This window comes from Nymphaea colorata, chromosome 1 (assembly GCF_008831285.2).
Source record: "Nymphaea colorata isolate Beijing-Zhang1983 chromosome 1, ASM883128v2, whole genome shotgun sequence".
Lineage (NCBI taxonomy): Eukaryota > Viridiplantae > Streptophyta > Magnoliopsida > Nymphaeales > Nymphaeaceae > Nymphaea > Nymphaea colorata.
The window spans coordinates 37097518-37119610 of record NC_045138.2 but is presented as its reverse complement, the minus strand read 5'-3'; the positions used below and the strand labels follow the sequence as shown (position 1 = coordinate 37119610).

Genomic DNA, 22093 nt, shown 5'->3' with positions numbered 1-22093 from the left:
TTTTAACCGAAAGCACGCGGGAAGCTCGCTTGGATTATACCGTCTACGTGTCTCCGGCTGAGGGTAGTAATGTCATTTGTCACAGAATAAACTTAATTTACATTCTACGCTACAGTTGAAAACTTAAAATAAAGGCACAGGTGATAAGACTGTTTTGCGCCTAGCTGGACGTCACCAAAAACGCAAGGGCTACTTTCGTCACTCAATATAAGATCCACCTTTAAGTACTAACGTGTCCTCTCTTTCGGGTCCCGGATCTTGATAGCAAAACTTATGGTAAAAGCTGTTGACCCTTTCATGTGCGCATCTGATTTGTGTAGGATAGAACCAAAATGTAGATCCATATCCATGTATTAAAGTAAAGGGTCTTTAAATCCAAACGTGGATCCATAAAAGTTACAGTGATGTTTGAACTCATAATTAACTAATCATATGAGTGCTATATAATTGGCAATTGTACTTTTCAAAATATTATCATGTCTACAAATAACATTTAAATATTCACATTCAGCCTCTTGATTGGGTCGAGATTTTCTGGTATGCATGTGAAAGGGCACATTACCACTTGATTCAGGATCCGATAATATGGAACCGCAGATCACATTAAAAATCGGGTCCAAAGGATGTAAGTCCAGATCCATACCCCAGTATTGGGGGACGAGTTGGTCATTTGTACGAATAAAAAGGCCAAAGTTCAGCGTAATATTCTGTTCCTCCAAAAAACAAAAGCTAGGAGATTCGTTTGGGAGGCCTGTGTTTGTCCATGGAGCCAGAAGACAGTGGCAATTAGGTCATTTCAGGGATCCGGAATCCTTCCTCCTTTTGGTTTTCGTTCTCTTTCATTTAAAATATATTGGTTTTTTTGAAGAAAAGGAAAAAAAATTGAGTGTACAGCACACAGGGTGAAGTGAGCTCGTCCTCTCTTCCAATAAAGAGCGCTTAATTTCTTCATCTTTTTTCTCTCCTTTTTTAAAAAAATGGGCGCTTTAGAGTGGAAGCAGCCGACGCAGGGAGCGCCTTTGCCCTAACACGGCCGATGCCCCAGCGAGACGCCGTCTGCCGGAAAGCCGTTCCGCCACCGCTCCGCCTCCGCAGCACTTTTTAGTGGGAGCTGAGACTCCGGGGAAGGTGATTTTGGCCCGGAGGATGCGCTGCCATGGGGAAGCTCGACGAGGAAGGGGTTCCCGTGACGTCGTCTTCGTCGTCGTTGTCGGCAGCCGATTCGAGTTCCACCGATCCTCGCAGAGGCCGCGGCTGTAGATCCAGGGCAATCTGCCGGTTTCTCAGTCTCAAGTGCTTTTTTTCCGTCATCTTCAGTCTCGCCGTCATCGTCTCCTCGGTCTTCTGGTTGCTGTCTTACATCCGGGGGGCTGATCGTGAGGATCTGGTACTATGGCGTTCCGGAGGTAAGATCGTGTGCTTTGGTTTCTATTTTTGCTGGCTTATGAGCTGCATTTGGGAGGAGGAAGGGTTTATAAGTGTTGTGTGGTGATTTGGAGGGGCATGGGTTGGGATCTCTGCTTCCGGAGGTTGAAGAGTTTGATTTGAGGGTTTGCATTTGGTGAATTGGAATCTGGAGTCATCTGCATTGTTGATTTTCTTGGTTTCTTTAATTTCCAACAAGTTTTGGTTTTCTCCTTTCCCTTTTCTTATTTCCGTTCAGGGGTTGGTTTTGAAACGTAGGTTCATCTACTTGGATGCATTTTCCGAGCACCTTTTCTTTGAGTTTATGGGGTCTTGGAAGTCTGTTGTCTTAACCTTAGTCGCAGTAATTCGATGTGTACATGGAATTTAAGGTTCTCCTTGTGATGTTGTTATTCTCCTGTATCATGTATGTTAAGTTTTCTGCTTCATGGTCTTTGTTTTACTCTTGTTCTTTTTCCTTTCCGGGCCCCTGAAATGGGGACAATTTTCTCCTTTTCCCCATCGAACTCCGAACTGTTGAATCAAGAAGTTGATGTGGAGCGCCAGTTTTCCTTTCTCACTTCCTCATCCTCCCGATTTTCCACGGTATTGGACTGGGATTTTGTAATATCTACGTATCCTTCGTGCTTTAAGGGCTGCGGTTGCTGTTCCCTTTTTTCTTATTTTCTTTTTATTCCGGCAGCTGAACTGGGTCTGGTTTTCTCCATTTGATGATATTGATGTCCTCTCCTTTTCATATTTCCAAATTTACTGTTGGTTGATGACTTTTACAGTATGGTTCATCTACTCAATATCAAATTTCTTTGTTCGTTCTATTGCTTGTTATATGGGTTTCGTAGTTCAAGCGTCTTTTCATAAATAAATAAATAAATAAATAAATAAATATATATAAATATATATATATATATATATATATATATATATATTTTTTTTTTCCTACCCGGTCTTCTTTTGCAAGTGCTGGCTTGGATTGATCTTGAAAAATATACGTTTGTTTGAGAAAGCAGAAACAGCAGAATGGATTTTTGAACATGACGCGGGTGCATTTTATAGACGAACTTCAGAATTGATTAGTGCTTACTTTTTGAGTTTTACAGTGGACCAGTGGTTGCTAGACTGCTGAGACTTATATGTTTATCATGGTTTACTTCTCTAACTGGTGATGCTGTAAGCTACACTTGGTCTGCCAGAGAGAAGCTGAAAAACAGGAAAAGGAAAAAGAGCTGCTCATTTTTAATGACAAATCTAAACATTTAATTATGATATTGTGAACAGAATTATAGAATTTCCATCATGTCGAATGGAATTGATCTTTGAAAGTGAGATAAGTGAGAACATAAACTAGCTTTGAAACTCTCAGATGCTGTAAATTTTGTTTCGGTTCTTTTCACTGATATCGTCTATATGAAAGTTCAGTGTACCACTCTTTTTGTACCTCTGGCCCTGGGTTGGAGTATCTTTTTGTTTTGTAGAACTAAATATCTGTCCTAACTCCTAATTATCCAGTAGATTGATATATCTTGAGTAAGATGTCATTTTGCACATCTACATTCTTGTGTGGCAAGTTATGTCTGTTATAGTGATTAGATGAACAGTCCTAATGTACGATTCTTTGTCTGATATTTTGCGTTCCAACGTTCAAGTAACCATGTTGATAAGTAACAATCGTTGCACGTTGTTAATAAATCACTTAAGTTCTTTTATCTTGATGTTAGAAGCCACCTTTACATAGGTAGCTGCTGCATCCTCTACTTTTTATATGCATATTTTCATTAAGAGCATGGGCTTTTTAATATCCTATGTTTATTTATCAAGTAGATTCTTTATTATTTCATCTGTATAACCTAGGATGTTGTAAGATATGAAGCATCCATGTTTTAACTATTTTATGGTCTTGAGGAATGAACTTTACTTCAGTTCGTTTCAAGTTGGTCGTGTGTTGTTCACTTGTTGTTAGTCATGTAATATATCAACTTAATTCTGTTATCACATTCTTGGACTGTTTTACCAATTTTTCACCTTTTCATTTTATTGTGCCCTGCGTTATCCTTTTCTTGGACAGTTTTCCTTTCATGTTTTTTTTGAGCTGCTGTTTCTTTGTGTGTGTTGGAACTTTATCTATTTTTCATAATTTTTTCTTTGGCCAGAGGCCGAGAACTCTTTGTTCTCTTCCATTTCATCATCCATGCTGGGGTGCTGCTTTGACAAGTAATGTGGCGTCACTGTAGATGTGATTTACGCTTAGTTCCATTAGTTTCTATAATAGATTAAATAAAATAATTATACATAAGGTTAATATATTCTTGCATTATGAGGCTCAAAAGTTGTGTACACAAGCAACAGTCGATGATTATCTGAAAAGTGATGATGGAATCTGTGGATTGTATAATTCTTTCATGTGTGTTATTGGTGGTTATGTTGTTAAAGTTTGATAATGACTTGGTTCCATAATTTCCTAGAAGAACTGTTTGTCCTTGATTCTAGAACTGGAAGCAGCATCAACAAAGATATATGAGAAAAAGTGAAACCTCCAGTTTTCTTGGTTTCATTTAGAATTTCTTTTAGTACATTCCTGGTCTTCTTTTTTAGTAACTACACCAAGCAATATGAGGTTAACTGGGCCTCTGAGTGTATACATACAGAATCTATGTCACATGAGTGCCGGGTGCGGATGTGGGTGCCGGTGTGACGTATCCCAAAAAATTTCTGTGCAAGGGTGCAGCGAGGTTGTATATATATATATATATATATATATATATATATATATATATATATATATATATAATTTTAGCTTGTTTCTTAGCTTAATCTGTCTTTTCACTTTTATTACTATACATAAAGAAAGAAAGGGACAGGGAGAAGAAAAAAAAAGGAAAATATTTTGAACTTGCATAAGAAAGGATGCAGTTGGGGTGCGTGTCGGAGCAGCACCAGCACCAGCGTCGTGTCGACACGGGTGCGGCCCCTTTTTTGAAGAGTCCGTATGACATAGTACAGAATGATAGGAACTTACTGATTAACATATTGTGCGCTTGTTTGTTATTATTTGCCTTTACAAGGTTCTGTCTAATTCTCTACCCAAATATTTTGGAAGTTTTTGATCTGAGAGAAGTTTTTCTGCAGCTCAAATTGAAGCAAGTTTCAAACTGCAAGGGCCTGTGTCGTTCCTGCGTGCGAAATCTACGATTCTAAAGCTTGAATATGATATACTTGGAGAAATTGGAGTTCCGAACACCACGGTTTGGTTTTTGTTTGCATTCCTTCCATGTCTAGTTATTTGATCAGTTCCAAGCTGCTATGGCTGACGTTGTAATATGAACAGGTGGTTATTATATCACTGCACTCCCATTCTCGATCAAACTGGACAAATGTTGTGTTTGGTGTTCTCCCATATGCTGAAGACTCACCTATTTCTTCTGCTGGGTTGAGTATACTGAGGTCCTCTTTGGTATCTTTGGTTATACAGCAGTCAAATCTGCAGCTGACTCCAAGCATGTTTGGGGTTCCTTCGTCTTTTGAGGTGTTGAAATTCCCTGGGGGAATAACTATTACTCCAGACCAACATGTGTTCCTTCTCCAGAAAGTTCAAGTTCGTTTTAACTTCACATTGAATTATCCCATATACCAAATCCAAGATAATCTTGATGAGTTGAAGAACCAGCTTAAGTTGGGCTTGCATCTCAGGCAGCATGAGGTTTTCCTCATCTTTTCACCTAACACTTTTTGAAGATTCAAGTTAATCATTGGCGTCGACATTTATTTATGTTCTTTTCTCTGATGCATTCTATCTGATAATGTTGATAATATACATTGATTAAAGCTGTCTTTCAATTGCAGGCTTTGTATGTGAAATTGACAAATTTAAAAGGTTCTACATTGTCCCCTCCAGTTATAGTTCAGGCATCAATTTTTGCAGAAGTTGGACTTCCACTTGCTGCACCAAGGGTGAAGCAGTTGGCCCAAACCATAACTGATTCGCCAGAAAGAAACCTTGGTCTGAATCACAGGGTCTTTGGTAAAGTGAAGGAGGTCAGATTATCATCTTCTCTTCCATATTCACTTGGTGGTGATGGCTCGCCAAGTCCAGCTCCTGCTCCTCACCAAAACCATCACCACCACCACCACCACGGGCACCATCACCACCATCATAATTTTCATGTAGCTCCAGCTTCTGCACCTTCTCCTCGCCCTGCAACTAATTATGTTTCTCCTCATCACCACCGCTATGCATTGCCTCCATCCCAATGCCATACTGGATCTTCCTTGGGTCATAAAAGAAATGCCCATGTTGCCCCTGTTACTTCTCCTTCTGCATCAGTGCAGCCAAAAGGGGACCGTCCTGCATCATCAGTCAGATTTCCTGCAGCACCACCTTTGCGAGCAGTCTATTTTGCTCATGTTCATCCTCCAAGTATAACTGCAGCTCCAAGCAAAAGTGTTGAAAGTTCTCCTGTAGCCAGTCCAGGTGATGCCAATCGGGTCTTGCCGTTGATTTCCTCCCCATCGCCATCTCCTGCTTCATGTATGCTCTCTTTCTCTCCCTCTCTCTCTCACACACACTCTCACATACACATACACATACACAGAGAGGACTTTCCAACCAAAGTTTATTTTTACTATCTTTGTGTTCAGAACTTGCACTGCTGTTTGGTTCTTTGACAACTCTGGAATAAGTTATTTCCTAAAAGTTGAAATTGATTCAACCAATTTGTTCAGCTGGGTGCATCTAGCACTTGGACGTTGCCCTTGTTTCAGGGTTTTTGTAAATATGGTCACAAGACTCACAACACACAACTGCCTTAACTCTTGTATTCTGTTCTGGTGATGACACAAGAATCTGCTGTTGATGCAGCTTCCTTCATGTTAATGGTTCCATGGGCTCTTCTGCTTGGAGCATTGTTGGTGCAGGTGTGACAACTTCAGGAAAACTGTTCATTTTCCCTCCCCTTGCCCGAAACCTTTCAGGTCACAAAGTGACTTTTGGTTTCTCTCTGCATAAGGAAAGATATGTTGGAGTTCCCTTGAGAAAAGTGGCACAAAGGGTGTCCAGGATCAGGTGGAAATTTTCTTTTTTGTGTGTATATATTAATGTAATGTGGTGTTACCAGCAAATATGTATTTCTGGTCGAAGCCAGAAGTGGCAGGCCCTTTATTATACATATTGCTGTTACGGACCCCCTACATTTTCCTTCGAGGGAAAAAGAAAGTTTTGCTCAGTCTTTTTCTTGTTACTGACTGTTGTCTGCCTAGGTCTCGTCGGTTGTCTGCAACGCGGCTTTGTTGTTTGTATATGGTCCCAAAGTTGAAAGACGGAGAGAAAAAGGGAGACAGGATTGGTGATTTCAGCAAATGCATTAAGGGCATTATCCTGTTTACTTCGTGATAGCATTTTGTAGTTTTCTCACTGACTGTCGCTGCATTTCCACTCAAATTTTCAATAATTCATAACAAATAACTTGAATTTAATGTAATTTTTCTATTTCCGGCCAAGCTTATGTTTGTATGACTGTCCTGTCTTCATCTCTCAAGCCCGCAAACGGGTTTGTTCTTGTCCGTTTCATGGATAGGGATGAACGGTGTTTGTCCGTGGTTTTCTCCTCTGTTCTGACCAAAATTTGCGTAGTAGTTCTTTTGGAGCTTCATCACCCAAAAAAAAAAAAAAATCCTTACATCTCATTCGGTGATGGTGGCAGGAGGTGTCCCCGTTCCCCTTCTTTTGTTTTATTTATTTATTTTAAATTGTTAATTATATACGTTTTTGAGTTCGGTGGCTGTTGTCTTGTTCGAGTACTCTGATGATGACAACATTGAGATAACCCCACAGAGGCTGGACGGATTGACTAGGGTGCGCTCTCTTTTGTTGCCCCAGTTGTTACAGCTCAAAATCGTTGAGCACTACTCTATTTGCAGTCGCTGAATTATACTACTATATCCCAGGAAACGATGTCATGAACATGGGATTGGAACATTCTCTTTAATCGGATGGTAACCCAACATAGAAAAGCTCCTGGACGATGTAAAAACAGAAACCTTACATAAGAAAGTTTCACCTCAAATAACATTTGGCAGTATAAAAACAGATAAGAACCTCATCAACGATTCAACCAGCGGCATAATAATATTTCAACAATGTTTACTTTGTGATGGCATCACTATGAGGGGCCTGCTTTTTCAACAACCATCAAAATTTATGGATGCCTCACACCAAACGAACACTTCTTGCTCGGGAAACTGGTAAGCCCGCCCCTATCGTATCTATGGGTTTACCTTTTGAAGTTTTTGAAGCTTATCAAATTAAAATTATGAAAAATTGTTTCTCTGAATTTGCTTGGTGTGAGTGACTTTAGATCATGCAACTGCAGTTTCTATTTCGATTGTCCGTTCGGTTCTGGGGATTTGATCAGAATGAAGAGGGGGTTTTATCAGAGTGAAGAGTAAACATAACGTCGTATCTATGACTTTGTGGATACAATGATTTATCATATAATTAGACATACCCACTGTCACCTAGAAGGAATATTAGGGATAGGAGAGTTGAAGTTGGCAGCCACCGCGGCAAGTTGGTGAGGGGTGGCCGCACTGCGCATGTGATACATCTGTGCAGGTTTCGCGGCACAGATTTCGTGGAGCTCAGGCGGAATGACGTTTGAGGCGTCAATCCATTTGCTTCGCGTCATCGCCATGTTGCTCTTGCGGTTGGCTGCCAGCCATTGACAGTGCTGCAGCTTGGAGTGTGGGTCATCTATGAAGCCGATTCACCCTTTGGGGTTGATCAACCATTTTTTATGATGAAAAGGTCAGGAAATTCGATTTTGTATCCTTTTTTTTGCCACAAGTTGGTAAGAATCTATTCAGGGTCAGCTTTTCAAAGGAAAAAGTGAAATCTTAAGACATATATTAAATTTAGAGCGCCAAAAATTCGATATTCGAAATGTATTTTTTTTAGGGGGCATCAGTTGGTAAGAATCTATTCACGTCAAGCCTTTCGGAGAGCAGAAATAAAGAACTCTCTGCTAACCAATGTGCAACTGCAATTCATGAATAGCAGGTCTCAGGTTCAATTCATGTGGGCATTACATTTTTGGTCAGCATTGATTCCATCTTTATCTAACTTATCAGAAGCTTCAACATTTCAATTCAGAAGGGCCTTCAATATCAGATTGGGAGGAGTGCTTTGTGCAATATTTCGCTTTGCGAGTCCTTTTTACTAACCACCAAGAATCTCAGGAGGAGGAGTGATCTTGAATGAGGTTTCATTGACCAGCTTTGTTCCACTGATCTCTAGACCGATCCAACTTTATAATGTTCTAATAACGGCTCATGCTGAGAGGTAAGAGTTGAGGGTGAGAGGTCCTGTGGGCTTTCAAGACGACTGAGGTTGTGTTTGTGCTCCTTTCTCCCCCTTCTTTGTTTCTCTCTGTCTCTTCCACCTTTAGCTTGATGTGGCACACAAGACACGGCAGCCCATTTGATTCAAGCACACCTATGGTGGACAGAAGATGAGAAAGAGATGGTGAGTGTCCGATTTGAGACTGCTTTGGTTCGATCTTCATCGTTGAATTTCTGAGGATCGATCACTAATCACCGTAATTTTTAATACGTATGGAAGCTTTTGCTGCCTCTCCTGATGATAATGTCAACTTGTTGAGCATAAAAGATATTTTACATCAAAACATAACCGAATAACTTTAACCAACTGAGAAATTTTCTTAACTACAATATGGCATAACATGCTCTGGTGCATTCCAAAAACCTGCATGAACAACAAATTCGAATCGAGGAAGTGGCAAACCAATTCAATTGAGAGAGCGACAAAAGATGCCAAATTTCATTTTTTTTTTAAATATTTCCAAAATATTATTAACGTTTTTCCTGTTTTTGTAACACACACATGCATTTCATTGATTTTTGAGATATGCCACATTTTTATTTTTAAAATATTTTCAAAATTATTAATGTTTTTCCCGTTTTTGTAAACACACACATATATGTGCACATACATTTCATTAATTTTTGAGAATAGGAACCAGATCCAATTTTTATGGCAGTGCTCAACACAAATCCCTCAGCTGCTGAATGTTTTGTTATTCTCACTGTACAGGATCCGATTCGGATTCAGTTTTCAATAGATTAAGCTGCTTCAAATCGAAATTCCAACCCACACTCGTCGCATCCACCAGAAAGACAAGCAATAATTGACCCATGAAACGTGTCGATGGAGGAATCCATTCTTGCCTTCTTTCGCCACCTGCCTTTGCACGAGAACCATGTATGGAAAACTCTTTCTTCCTTGAAACAGTAGAAGACAAAACATCAAAACAAATGGGACATCCTGGACGCTGACCCTCTCCCTCTGCAAGCATCTGCATTTCCAGATGCACTGTTTCTTCGTCACACCCTAAAACAGTTCTTCATTCTAGAGATGATCACCTCTGACTGGTTTGAATCTCAAGATTAAGTGCAAGAGGGATCTTTCTTCTTCTTTCTTGACCTTCCTCACCTCTCTTGTACAAAGCTCCAAACTGAGTGGAGGTGGATGGTCGTTTGATAGGGACCATACGGACATACAGTTGTAGTTGCGTTTTAACTCTTCCAGCACTCTGAAAATCTTTAACTTTTTCCTTCCACGTTATGGGTAAAGGTTTTTTTTATCTCTTTTCTTTTGTCGTTTTTTTCTATGGCTAAAGGTTTTTTTTATCTCTTTTCTTTTGTCGTTTTTTCTCAAGAGTATGGTTGTTACACAGGATTTTTTTAGAGTATCCCGAACATCCAGGTGGGGTAAGACTGAATTCGAATCCAAACAATATATGACGCAACTAAAATTTTTTAATTTTTTCAATGTGATTTTTTTTTCAATTGGCTCGGGTAGGGCCATGGCCTAGGTGGCCCTCCCCCTCCCTCCGTCTCTTGTTGTACACTATCTCCTCGTCTCCCTGACCCTAGATTCTAGGGCTGCTTCTTTACCTACACGGTCTTATGCGAGAATTTGCACTTGAGAGGAATAGCGTCCCTGAAAATTGAATTAAGTGCCACCAACCAGCTATCTTAAACCCATCAACTCCGGATTACGTTTGGCGAACATGTATTGTGAACATGTATGTGTACTTCATGCAATTCGGGCGGCTGTTATCAGTGGGATCCTTTTATATATATATATATATTCAAAGGTGACATCTACATGGATGAGTTACTATACAAATTAGGTAGATAAAAATTTTAGCAGAGACAGCCTTCGAATTTGAAAGTTTGGCCAGATTTTATTCTTGGGCTGTACATTCTTTTATAAACTTTATGGCTTGTATATAGCTCATTTTTTCTCCCATTAAATTAGTAAAATGTGATGTGGGTTTGTTTAGCCCCAGCTTCTTATTTGAAATATCAGTTTTGCCGAATAAGGGAGATGGTGAGAACAAAAACGTAGCGCATAAATGCTTTCGTTTTGAACTTTCTTTTTTAAGGACCTGAAATGCTACCGAAACTGAAGGTTACATGGAAACATAAGCGCATTGTCGCTCCAACACCAAAAGTTGGATACTTTGCTGGGAACCTTTTTCTTTTCCTTTTTAATTTTTAAAGAAAACTAATAATTTGTTTATAAGGAGGTTGGTATAATGAGAAGGTTGATATAAGGCTAGTTTTTATTTTGAACTACTTTCTAATGTAAGTTGAAGTATAGTAAAACGTCACTCCGATATATGAAAGCATGCTTGGTACCTTATAGAATGGGAAAAAAAGATGAAAGCTTCGGTTCTTTTAAATTGAGTGAAGGAATAAAATGCTCCTCTTACCAAGATTTTTTTTTTTTTTTTTTTTTTTTTCGTTTTTTGGCAACCAAGAGAGCTCCCAATTAAAAAGCATCATTTCCCTTGGAAATATGAGAGTATATGAAGGTAAAGAAGTGGAAGATTTGTTAGGACATGGGGCGTTTGTTGATGAGAAAGATTATCTCAAATATTCCTTTCGTGTATAAACAGTAAAAGGTTTCCCAGGAAAAGAGGTCGGACTTTTCTAGTGACTTCTATCTCTTTTTTCTTTTTTGTGTCGCCGCCACAATTTCTCCCACTCAAAAAGTGTGAAGGATGAATGCACGTGAATTCACTTTATTAACTTAAATCCTTCTTAATTGAAAAATGAGGATGCGAGTGATGATTTATCTGATTAAACATTAAACTGAACTACGCCGAATATCACGGAAGAAAATCTGTTTAAGGGGCTTTTATCCTCCTTTGTTTCCACTTATACTAATTGCACAGCTTTAATTACTTGTTGACATTCATTTTTATTAAATTATAAAGTACACGACTATGAATAATGTTTTTTGATGTACAAAACGCAGTTTGTAGTTAAAAAATTTTAAAGGTTTTTAGGCTGCTGAGTTTTATCGTTATGAACTTGTATTTCAAGAACTAGGCAACTATTTAGGTGCGGTTCATGTCTGTTAAATTTATCACGTTGATAGTAGAACGTTTGAACATTGATTTTCGTAACGTGACAGAATTTTTACGCAACCACGATTGCGACGAACCTCTGTAATAAATCACGAACTGGAAGAGTGACTTCCGCACCACAAACTGGAGTGATCTCGGAACACTTGCATTGGACTGTGAGTTCTCACTTCAATCTCTGAAAAAAATGGCGACCATCGATCTAAAATCCCCACGAAGCCCATCAAAGAGGCTCCTCCTGTCGTTCAGGATCCCTTACCACACTCAATGGGGCCAGAGCCTACTCGTCTCGGGCTCGGAACCGGTCCTGGGATCATGGAACGTGAAGCGGGGGCTCCTTCTAACCCCTGTTCATGCCAACAACGACCTTCTTTGGTGCGGGACGCTCAGCGTTCCCGTTGGTTTCAGGTGCGAGTACGGCTACTTCTTGGTGGACGACGAGAGAGAGCTGTTGAGATGGGAGGGAAGCAGGCACACCATCGCTCTAACCTCTGAATTTCAGGAAGGAGAGGTAGTTGAGATCCATGATCTTTGGCAGGTAATCCAATTTGCTTTGGCATGTTGTTCTTCGTTTTCTTGCCAGCTAGTTCCTTCTCGCTTCACTTTTATAGTTTGAGGCTTCTAGCTCGTGCTATCGCATTGGATTTTGGGACTTATGCTTACCTGTGATGTGCTGCTGTGAGTGTGTGCATGTGTGAATCTTGACTATGGGGTCCGACCTATGACAATCCCTAAGGTCAATTCAATTAAATTATCAGGAAAAATTCTAATTAGTACGGTTTTTTAGCACTCAAGTCCCTCATGGGCTTTTAAGACCCAACGTTCTGAACAATACATGGCCCTTTATGTGTTCGTGGAGAATTTTCTCTAGTTTCTTATGTTACATGAAATGAAATTGGAATATGTTTTACTTGAGGTCACTACATAAAGATTTTCGCCTGTAGGCATTGAAAACTATATATATATATATATATATATATATATATATATATATATATATAGCATGGAATTAGTTTCATAGGTATGAACCATGACAGTGGCCACAGAGTATTTTTGACGTTTGTACGTCATTATTGTGATAAATCATTAGCAATTTGAACGCGGAATTGAAATGTCTACGCTTATTTATTAAAAAATCTAGGAAGGGTTTCTCTGGTTGATTGGCTGCATGAGTGTGTGTGTGGGCTTGATAAGTAAACATATCCACCAGCCAAATGGGGAGAATGCAAGACTTTGAGCTTTTCATGCAGGTCGTTCGTCATAATTTTGCTGGTTTACTCGTTGATAACTTGATGAAGGTTTTGTTATACCCTTACTGTTCCAGTCGTGCAAGGGAATCGAAGTTCAAATGCACCTTAGTTGTAATCCTATCATGTGAAATACTGGGCGCGATTGTATCCTGTTCACTATAACAAAACATCATCTTGTAAGCATAAAATATCACATTTCTCTCATTTTCATGCTTTTTTGTTAAGCTATCGTTGGTTGAGCAGGACTATCTATGGTGACTAGTTCATTTAAAACATTGATGCATATAAAAAGCATGCTGATGGTAATTGTCCTAATCAGACTGCAAAAGAAGCTCTCTTCAATAGAAGTGCATTCAAGGACGTTATTTTTCATAGGAGGAGCAATTCAGATTCTTATGTTGCCCAAAATGGCTGTCAAAATTCCAAGGCGGCTCTGAATCAGCAGGGAATCAAGCCATTGCTAGCAGGTGTCCATTTTCTGGTCAATGAAGGAAAACTTGAGTTTTTTCTTCTTCTCTTTTCAACTTCAACTTGCTTTGGGTACAGGAACGGATTATGTGTACATTCACTTCAGAATAAACTGCCCAAAGTTGGAAGATGGTGTGTCTGTAAGTATTCAATAATTACATGAATATCTTGTGTTCCATGCAAACCTTTATGCATAACATGCTTCATGAATTTATCCTAACTCTTGGTAAGTCATATGTTGACTTATCCAGTTGTTTCTGGATATTCAAAGACTTGTTCACTATAAGAACATGTGCAGGTTATTGTGACTGGAAGCTGTAGCATGCTTGGGAGATGGGAGGTGAAGAATGGACTAGAACTTACATGTTTAGGTGGATCCATTTGGCAAGCAGATTGTATAGTAAACAAATGTGAATTTCCTATAAAATATCCTTCCAAACATGATTTTGTCATATGGGCATGGATGGATGCATACATATATATATACAAGTATGCACACATTAATCACGTGAACAGCACTTGTTTATGATGACGTTTGAATTCATACACATTGGTTTCCTTATTAACTTCTGTACATACAAATATGGTAAAATAAGCAAGAGAGGAAATGCAATCCTGGAAATTGGCCCCAACAGAGATCATACAATTGATTCAATCTTAGACAGGATACCAAGGCATATTTTGGCATCTGATGGTGTCTTCCGGGTAATATTTAGTTCTTGATATTCTCCTTTTGAGTATGCCTTTCCATGCTCACTACAGATTTCAATGTTTTGCAGGAAGCTTCCTGGAGAGGTGCTGGCATTGCTATTCCCATGTTTTCAATTAGATCAGAAGATGACCTCGGAGTTGGAGAATTCCTTGACCTTAAGTTATTAATCGATTGGGCAGTTGATTCAGGATTTCACTTGATTCAGCTTTTGCCTGTCAATGATACATCTGTCCATGGAATGTGGTGGGATTCATATCCCTACAGGTAAGAATATCATTCTGGTTGCTTTGTTGAACTCAGAAAAATAAACAGAGGTTACCGTAGGGCCAACATGCATATACACAAGTTTGTATGAGCCTTGCAGTGACTCATTATGAATTTGAAACATGTGAAGTAAGAATGAGATTATAGTGCAGTTCTCTATCCGTCTTTGCGTTGCATCCTTTGTATTTGAGAGTACAAGCCCTTTCAAAGAGTTTTTCAGATGAAATTGAGGTACCTTTTACTGAGCACTTATGTTCTACAATTTTTTAGGTTAGCTTTCCATGGTTTATGCAAATCTTCTTTTTCTTGATGTGTTCCCATTTGAAACAAATTCTGCAAATTTCATTATGTACTTAGAAATTGTGTTTCATATTCTTGCAGAACGAGATCATACAGGCTAAAAGTAATCTAGACCTTAAGGTAATTCAGGCGTTCCTTTTTTATTGCACAGGAACAAGCTTACCGATGCCAACGTAGGACCCTTAATACACTATTATAAAGATATTTTTGTTTCTTTATTGGTTGGGACCCATGATTTGATTTTCCAATTTACGTTTGCTTCTTTTTGCCTTGTTCTTAGCTTGTGGCACGGTGAGATGTGGTTATTGAGAATGCTGCATTAATGAATTTTTATGTTTAACTTGATCAACTTCATTTGAGCTCATTGAAGCTGTGGGATAAGATCAACATCAAACGTTTTAACAAAATGTTTTGTTCATAAATCAGGCTATTGGTCATTTTTATTGGACAACCAATTACTTTATGCTCCACAAATACAAATTCTTTTTTGTTCTTCATGCTATGGAGGTTATTCCATTTCAGAATTGTCCTAGCCATTTTAAAATCTTTGATATGGTGGAATTCGCATGCAACATGTGTTGCTTCATTATACTTGGTGTTAGGATCTGTTCTATTTTTACCTGGGTCAAATGCAGGATGTGGATTATGAAGCTACCATGAACATAAAAATTTCCATTGCCAAGAAGGTTTTCTCAGTAGAGAAGGATGCTGTGCTTTCTTCCAGTTCCTTTCAGAAATTCTTTTCTGAGAATGAGGTATATCATCTTTTTTTTTTTTTTTTTTTTTTCAACAGCCCCTGCAATATCATGTACAACATGTGAAAGCCATCTGTTGTTTTCATCTTCAATGCCCATTAACTTTTGTATATGTTCTACATATCTGTCATGCTTGAAGAAAAAGTTTAGTGTTTAATTAGTCAACGCTCAGGCTTGCTGCTTAACTTACCACTTTCTTGTTTACATATCAGCGGGGACCTTATTTTTCTTTTACCTTCTATCAACTATGGACAGGATTGGTTGAAACCTTATGCAGCCTTCTGTTTCCTAAAGGAATTTTTTGAAACATCAGATCACACTCAGTGGGGTTCTTTTGCCAAATATTCGGTTGAGAAGGTAATTTAGTTTCCTAGATTATTTGCACAGCATTTCAAAACTTTCTATTGTTTGACTTTCGTAAATTGTTTATATTTTGATTCCTTTCCAAGTTCTTCCCACTGTTGATATTTTTTGGATATTTCAGTTGGAGAAAATTGTTTCAAAAAACAGAGTACACTATGACATCATATGCTTCCATTACTATATCCAATATCATCTACACCTACAGGTGATCCAAGTTGAATTATCTGAAACATTATATTGCAGTGGAAAACTTACTGTTTTGGGATGCATATAAATATTAATTTGTTTTTTATTATATCAGCTCTCAGAGGTAGCTTCCTATGCAAGAAGGAAAGGAGTAGTCTTGAAGGGTGACCTACCCATTGGGGTGGATAGATGGAGTGTTGACACTTGGGTTTACCCAAATCTCTTTCGTATGAACACATCAACTGGAGCACCTCCTGATTATTTTGACAAAAATGGGCAGAACTGGGGTTTCCCAACCTATAACTGGGAGGAGATGTCAAAAGATAATTATGCTTGGTGGCGTTACCGTTTGTCACAGGTTCCTGCTTATCTTATAGCTGTTTATGTCATACAGTTTTCCTTTGTCCTTCAAAATTGATAGACATCCTTCTAATAAATCATGTTAATATATCTTTGACGCCATCATTTTCAAGGTTGTACTCGGTGTACTTGAGGACACCATAGACTTATCTACCTGTGATTTATTTCATATTACCTTCAGATGGGGAAGTATTTCACTGCATACAGGATTGACCATATTTTGGGTTTCTTTCGAATCTGGGAACTGCCTGAACATGCTATTACTGGTTTACTGGGAAAATTTCGGCCATCCATCCCTCTTAGCCAGGTATTGGTATCTACTAGAATAGCATTTTCCATTGAGCAATTTACTGCATTACTACATCTATTGTCAGCAACTTAGCATATAAGGAATATATAAGACAAGGCACCTACTGACATTTTTTCTTGGCTGCATCTTATTTTCACTCTCCAGGAAGAGCTTGAGAAGGAAGGTATATGGGATTTCAATCGACTCACCCATCCATACATTCGAAAAGACATGTTAGAGGTATTTGTACGAACATATTTTGAGCTTTGCGATATCCTATCCAGTTTTTCTTGTCTGATTACTGTGAGTATGTCAGGGGAAATTTGGATGCCTGTGGACGGTTATTGCTTCAACCTTCTTGAATGAGTACCAGAAGCTCTGCTATGAGGTGATTTTAGTTCCTGTGTTGGAGTTTCCAATGTCTGCTCTTTTGTTTTGGTTGCTGTTCCGTTTTGATGATTGTAGGGCTATTGGAATAACTTGCCTTATTATATGACTTTGCGTTAAAAAAAGTTACTCATTTATCATTTTTTGCAGTTTTCCTTTCTTCTCCTTTGGTTCAAGTACTTCTGATTTGTGTTTTGTGGTAGGTTTATTACAGATCCTCCAAACTGCTGCCTCCTTTGAAAAACTAACAGAACACATAACTGAAAAGCTATAAGTCTAGGATGTTTGTTCGTACTTCATAGGAAACATATTCAGTAATTTAGGATGTCTCACCCTGCACTTACAAATTCTTCTGCTGAGAAGGTTTCAAGATTCCTAGATGTCCATGCGTTTATCTGTTAAATTCATGGATCAATAGATTTTTAGAAATAAAATGCACAAGACCTTGTTTCTTTCATTTTGTTCACTCTTCCTGTAGAAAAATGAGCAAAGCTCATTCTTAATGACAATTCCAGTTCAAGGAGGACTGCAACACGGAAAAAAGAATTGCTGCCAAGCTTAAGTCAGCCACCGAAAGGATCTTGTGGATAGAGCAAGAGAACAAAATACAAAATGATCTTTTTGATCTTTTAAAGGTATCTTATTAAATAGTTTCCGTGATTCTTTTGAAGATACAGTTACTACAGTTCTGCATTTCTTACCTCAGGATTAGTGCAACTGTCACTTGGAAATATGCTGATTGGTTTTATTTGCAGAATGTTGTTCTTATTAGAGATGAAGAAGATACAAGAAAATTTTATCCTCGATTTAATATGGAAGATACATCTAGCTTTAAAGATTTAGACGATCACAGGTACTTGAATTGGGCCCAGTCAATGTTTGGTAACAATAAAATTACTATAATATTAATGATATTATTTTTATTATTGCTGCTGTTTTTTCTTTTGTTGTAATTACTAGAATTATTATTATCTACCTTAATTCTTGGTTTTTCATCATTTTGTAATTTACTAGAGCATCATGTGCTCTTGCTGGTGTTAGGAAAGATTTATGGGTTCCTCTCTCTTTTAAATAAGTTTATTATCACTTATGATGGATCTCTCTATTTATCTCTAAATAAGTTTTGGTTGTTCTATTTCTTGTCAAATTAAAAATCTGGCCTCATGCATTATTTTCTTGTCATGCAGTAAAAATGTACTGAGAAGATTATATTATGAGTATTATTTCCACCGGCAAGAAATCCTTTGGCGTAAAAATGCACTGAAGACCCTACCTGCCCTCTTGAACTCATCAAATATGTTAGCTTGTGGAGAAGATCTTGGACTTATTCCTTCATGTGTTCATCCTGTATGTTCTTTCTACTCATCCGTTACTGTAAGCATCTTTGCTTATTTATTGACCTTGGGTGCCCTGTTCAGGTTATGCAAGAGCTTGGTATAATTGGACTCCGCATTCAGCGGATGCCTAGCGACCTGGGTCTCGAGTTTGGTATCCCATCGAAGTATGACTACATGACAGTAAGTTATAATTCATCTTTAAAATGACTGTCAAGACTCAAGACTAGTGAACTAGTTGGATTTATGCATCAACTGGCATCTTGTTGAGTCTTTGATGATGCCAAGCAAGTTCTTTTAAGCATGATCCAGGTTTTCCAGTTTGACTAGAGAATTCTATTGAATATGACCTGGAACCCTAGAATACACAGTCCTTGAACTGGCCTTGGCATTTTTCAAGGTCATGTGCTAGAAGGGAATAAAATATTGTTGCTTCATAAATCACTGTGAGAGGCAAACCTGACTATAATTCAACTAGACTGCTTTCACTATTTCCAGGTTTGTGCACCATCATGTCATGATTGCTCGACACTGCGTGCTTGGTGGGAAGAAAGCGAGGAACGAAGAGAACGATATTTTAAGGAAATAATCGGAGACGATGGTATACCGCCTTCGTCCTGTGTTCCCAGTATCGCATACAACATCATACAGCAGCATTTTGAGTCACCATCAATGTGGGCAATTTTCCCTCTCCAGGTATTGTTGTTTGCCTAAAACAATTCACTGTAACCCCACAGTTAGAAATTTGAGAATGTGCATCATTTACTGGTAACCTTCTATTCATGTGCAGGATCTGTTGGCACTGAAAGAAATATATACAATCCGACCTGCAGTGGAGGAGACAATCAATGACCCAACAAACCCAAAACACTACTGGCGATATCGTAAGTTGGTCACCCTCTTTTCGGTGAAAAAGATAGCCTATTTTTATTGTTTTGGTTTTCACTTTGCTTTCCCAGCTGTTCATCTGACGGTCATTTTTTCTTCAACTTTATTTTCTTTAGTTAGAGTGACTGTTACTGCATTGGGTGGTGAAACTAGTGAACTCTCAGGCCCTTGAAGCATCACATATTCAGTATTGTCTCTTGCTAAGCAACTTGGATGGAAACACGTGTGGAAGATGAAAAAGCACTCGGATGAATCTGATCATCATCTTCTTTATCAGGCACATCAAAGATTCCTAGGCTTGACATTTACATAAGAAAAATAAGGTATCACCAGCTTTGTGTCTTAGAAAGCTGGGTAAACGTAATATTCAGTTGGGCCCTTACTGGGTAACCATCCTGGTTACACCTATATATGATGCATGGTAAGGGCCTTCTGAGAAACATATGGCACACATATGGATAGATCTTTGCCAGTCCAAAATAACTTACCTTGGCAGTTCAAAGAGTTGAAAACATATCTGAGTTGATGAGTTGGTCTGATGATCTTACTCTCTTTCTATTTGGTGGTTGTCATGTCTTCCCATGGCATTGTACTTCTCCAAGCAGTTGACTGTAGGAGCTAAAGACACATTTGTGAATGCTGAAATACATTAAATTAGACTTGTGTATGGGTTTAGTCCCGTTTAGTTACTGAAGGATTAACAAAGACTGAGTTTAGCTGCTTATAGGCCTATGTGTCTTATCTACATTTAACCGAACTGCACAAATGATACGCTACTCTTGCGGTTCCAAACTACATGATGATTTCAGATGTTCTTTTACATCTCATGCTCTTATTCTGTTTGTTGGATCTATCCAACTCACATTTCAGGTATGCATGTGAGTTTGGAGACACTATTGAGCGACAATGAGCTCACAATGACCATTAAAGATCTGGTGGTGAGAAGTGGTCGATCATCCCCTTAGGCGGAGAACGACAATAAGAATCTCAGTGATAAGTGCCGGTGGATACGGTCAGCATCATGTCTCACCCTGTTGGAAAATTTGACGCCTAATAATAATCATCATGGATGCAGTTTGCCAGCAGTTAGCTTTTCAGCTGTAATATGAATAATGAGCTATGTATAAGATACTTCATCTGTTTGGAGCTGCTTTTCTTTCTTTCTGCATATTGTCTATTGCTATTATAAACAATAAGCCACAGGTTTTGCATTTAAATTGGTAATGAACTGATATCTTACAGTTTAAAAGTACAGAAAATGTCCTCCAAGAGAAACTACTTCATGGACTCCGAGTTGGTGAGTCAGCTGGAATAGCAGCCAAAGCTTTTGAACTTATCCGCCGATTGGTAGATGGGGTTGGATGAGTTATGCAGCGCATTGGTGCTCAATCACTTACTGGAAACTCATTAACCTGACCATCTTCATTGGGTGCGCTGAAATCCAGAATTAAGATGTCAGTCGGCATGATACAACATCTGTCGGAATGCCCCATAATTCCTGTCATTGTCCTGACTATGTTAAAAGAAATCGCGAAATTACTTAGTCCTGGTGGAATTTTACATTTGTAAGCCGCGACTTCCTCTAACTTCATCGGCACTTCTAGGACCTGGGCTAATAGCTAGAGAACACAGATGGGTTGAATTTCATATAGGCGTTTTGTCAATTTTAGTTGTATCCGAATTCAATTACGAATTGACTTTAACGTGTGTAGTTCGACCCTGTCCAGGAAATTTGCAACTTTGGCAAAGCAATTTGTTTCTTTTACTCTCAAAAAAGTGCCTGAAATCAACCTGGTTAGACTCTGGTTTTGCAATACAGTCATTTAGCTGCAATTGTGGATACGGTCCACCATAGGCTAGGTGTAAGGTGTTGTATTATCCAGTAGCTGACACCAATCTTGCTTTAGGACCATCCCTGAGCATTTATCTGTAACACAGGGACACTTGATTGGATTGTGCTTTACTATTGAAATTTGTAGAATACGCAAGTTTTCATTAGGACAAACGGCTGCATCAATATTCTTTAATGTTTAGCATTATAATAACAGGTCAAAAGATTGGTTTTGTTATTACAGTAGAAAAAATAATGAGTGCCCGCCTACCCTATTAATTATTATTGGCAAGGAATTCAGAACTAATGAGTCACAGAGGTCGGAGCCGGATATGATTAGCCAAATTTGAATCTGAACTTGAATAAACTTAAAAGATGCATGAATATCTAATTGGGATCAGATTTTAGCTTGGATTCATAAGTGATTCAGATACAGTTAAGAAGTTGATACTAGTAAGAATTCAAATCCTAATTGAATCTGATTTTGGAATCTGAGTCCTGCCATTTACGCCCGTTGGCTACATCATGGATTGAAGCATAATGGATAAAACGTGGAGAGTTTCTTATAAAAATACGACCACTCACTTATATGCCTCCAATATGAGATTCATTTATCTGGTTCAAGCTTTCACCTCAGACTTTTACATTATTGAGAAGGCTTCCTTTATGTCGCACTATAATAAAGCACTCTACACCTAAAATAGTTTATTACATGCAACTTTTTGGACTTGAAGCTAAGTAAGATTGGAGGTCGTTGGATCTTGTCTCATCCAGTTTAATTCCAATTCAAACATGATTTAGCCTTGTACTGGATCCATTTGCCCCTAATCCTAAGA

The 22093-nt window shown here is 38.5% G+C and overlaps 2 protein-coding genes across 2 annotated transcripts; both read left to right on the top strand.

The window, feature by feature from the left end:
• The first annotated feature begins 899 nt into the window (after positions 1-899).
• LOC116261505 (uncharacterized) lies at positions 900-6641 on the top strand. Its single transcript, XM_031640297.2, has 5 exons — positions 900-1406; positions 4549-4664; positions 4748-5119; positions 5263-5947; positions 6278-6641. Exons 1-5 carry the CDS (start codon positions 1157-1159, stop codon positions 6337-6339), a joined length of 1485 nt encoding a protein of 494 aa, XP_031496157.1. The 5' UTR covers positions 900-1156; the 3' UTR covers positions 6340-6641.
• Positions 6642-11896: 5255 nt separating this feature from the next.
• LOC116261482 (4-alpha-glucanotransferase DPE2) lies at positions 11897-20643 on the top strand. Its single transcript, XM_050075346.1, has 22 exons — positions 11897-12408; positions 13440-13587; positions 13667-13728; positions 13887-14017; positions 14167-14293; positions 14368-14564; positions 14717-14795; positions 14946-14984; positions 15500-15619; positions 15875-15976; positions 16104-16187; positions 16284-16526; positions 16710-16835; positions 16983-17057; positions 17134-17205; positions 17720-17839; positions 17960-18057; positions 18392-18551; positions 18623-18721; positions 19037-19234; positions 19329-19422; positions 20297-20643. The coding sequence occupies exons 1-22, from the start codon at positions 12058-12060 to the stop codon at positions 20389-20391; spliced, it is 2820 nt and encodes a 939-aa protein (XP_049931303.1). The 5' UTR covers positions 11897-12057; the 3' UTR covers positions 20392-20643.
• Positions 20644-22093: the final 1450 nt, after the last annotated feature.

Bases quoted from the DNA above. Each gene is read 5' to 3' on its own strand.
- LOC116261505 (XM_031640297.2), top strand. From the start codon at position 1,157: ATGGGGAAGCTCGACGAGGAAGGGGTTCCCGTGACGTCGTCTTCGTCG. The intron at 4,665-4,747 runs GTTTGGTTTTTG...TAATATGAACAG, and splicing joins TTGGAGTTCCGAACACCACG to GTGGTTATTATATCACTGCA. The intron at 5,120-5,262 runs GTTTTCCTCATC...TTTCAATTGCAG, and splicing joins TGCATCTCAGGCAGCATGAG to GCTTTGTATGTGAAATTGAC.
- LOC116261482 (XM_050075346.1), top strand. From the start codon at position 12,058: ATGGCGACCATCGATCTAAAATCCCCACGAAGCCCATCAAAGAGGCTC. The intron at 14,018-14,166 runs TCCTTCCAAACA...CTTCTGTACATA, and splicing joins TGTGAATTTCCTATAAAATA to CAAATATGGTAAAATAAGCA. The intron at 17,058-17,133 runs GTATTTGTACGA...TGAGTATGTCAG, and splicing joins TTCGAAAAGACATGTTAGAG to GGGAAATTTGGATGCCTGTG.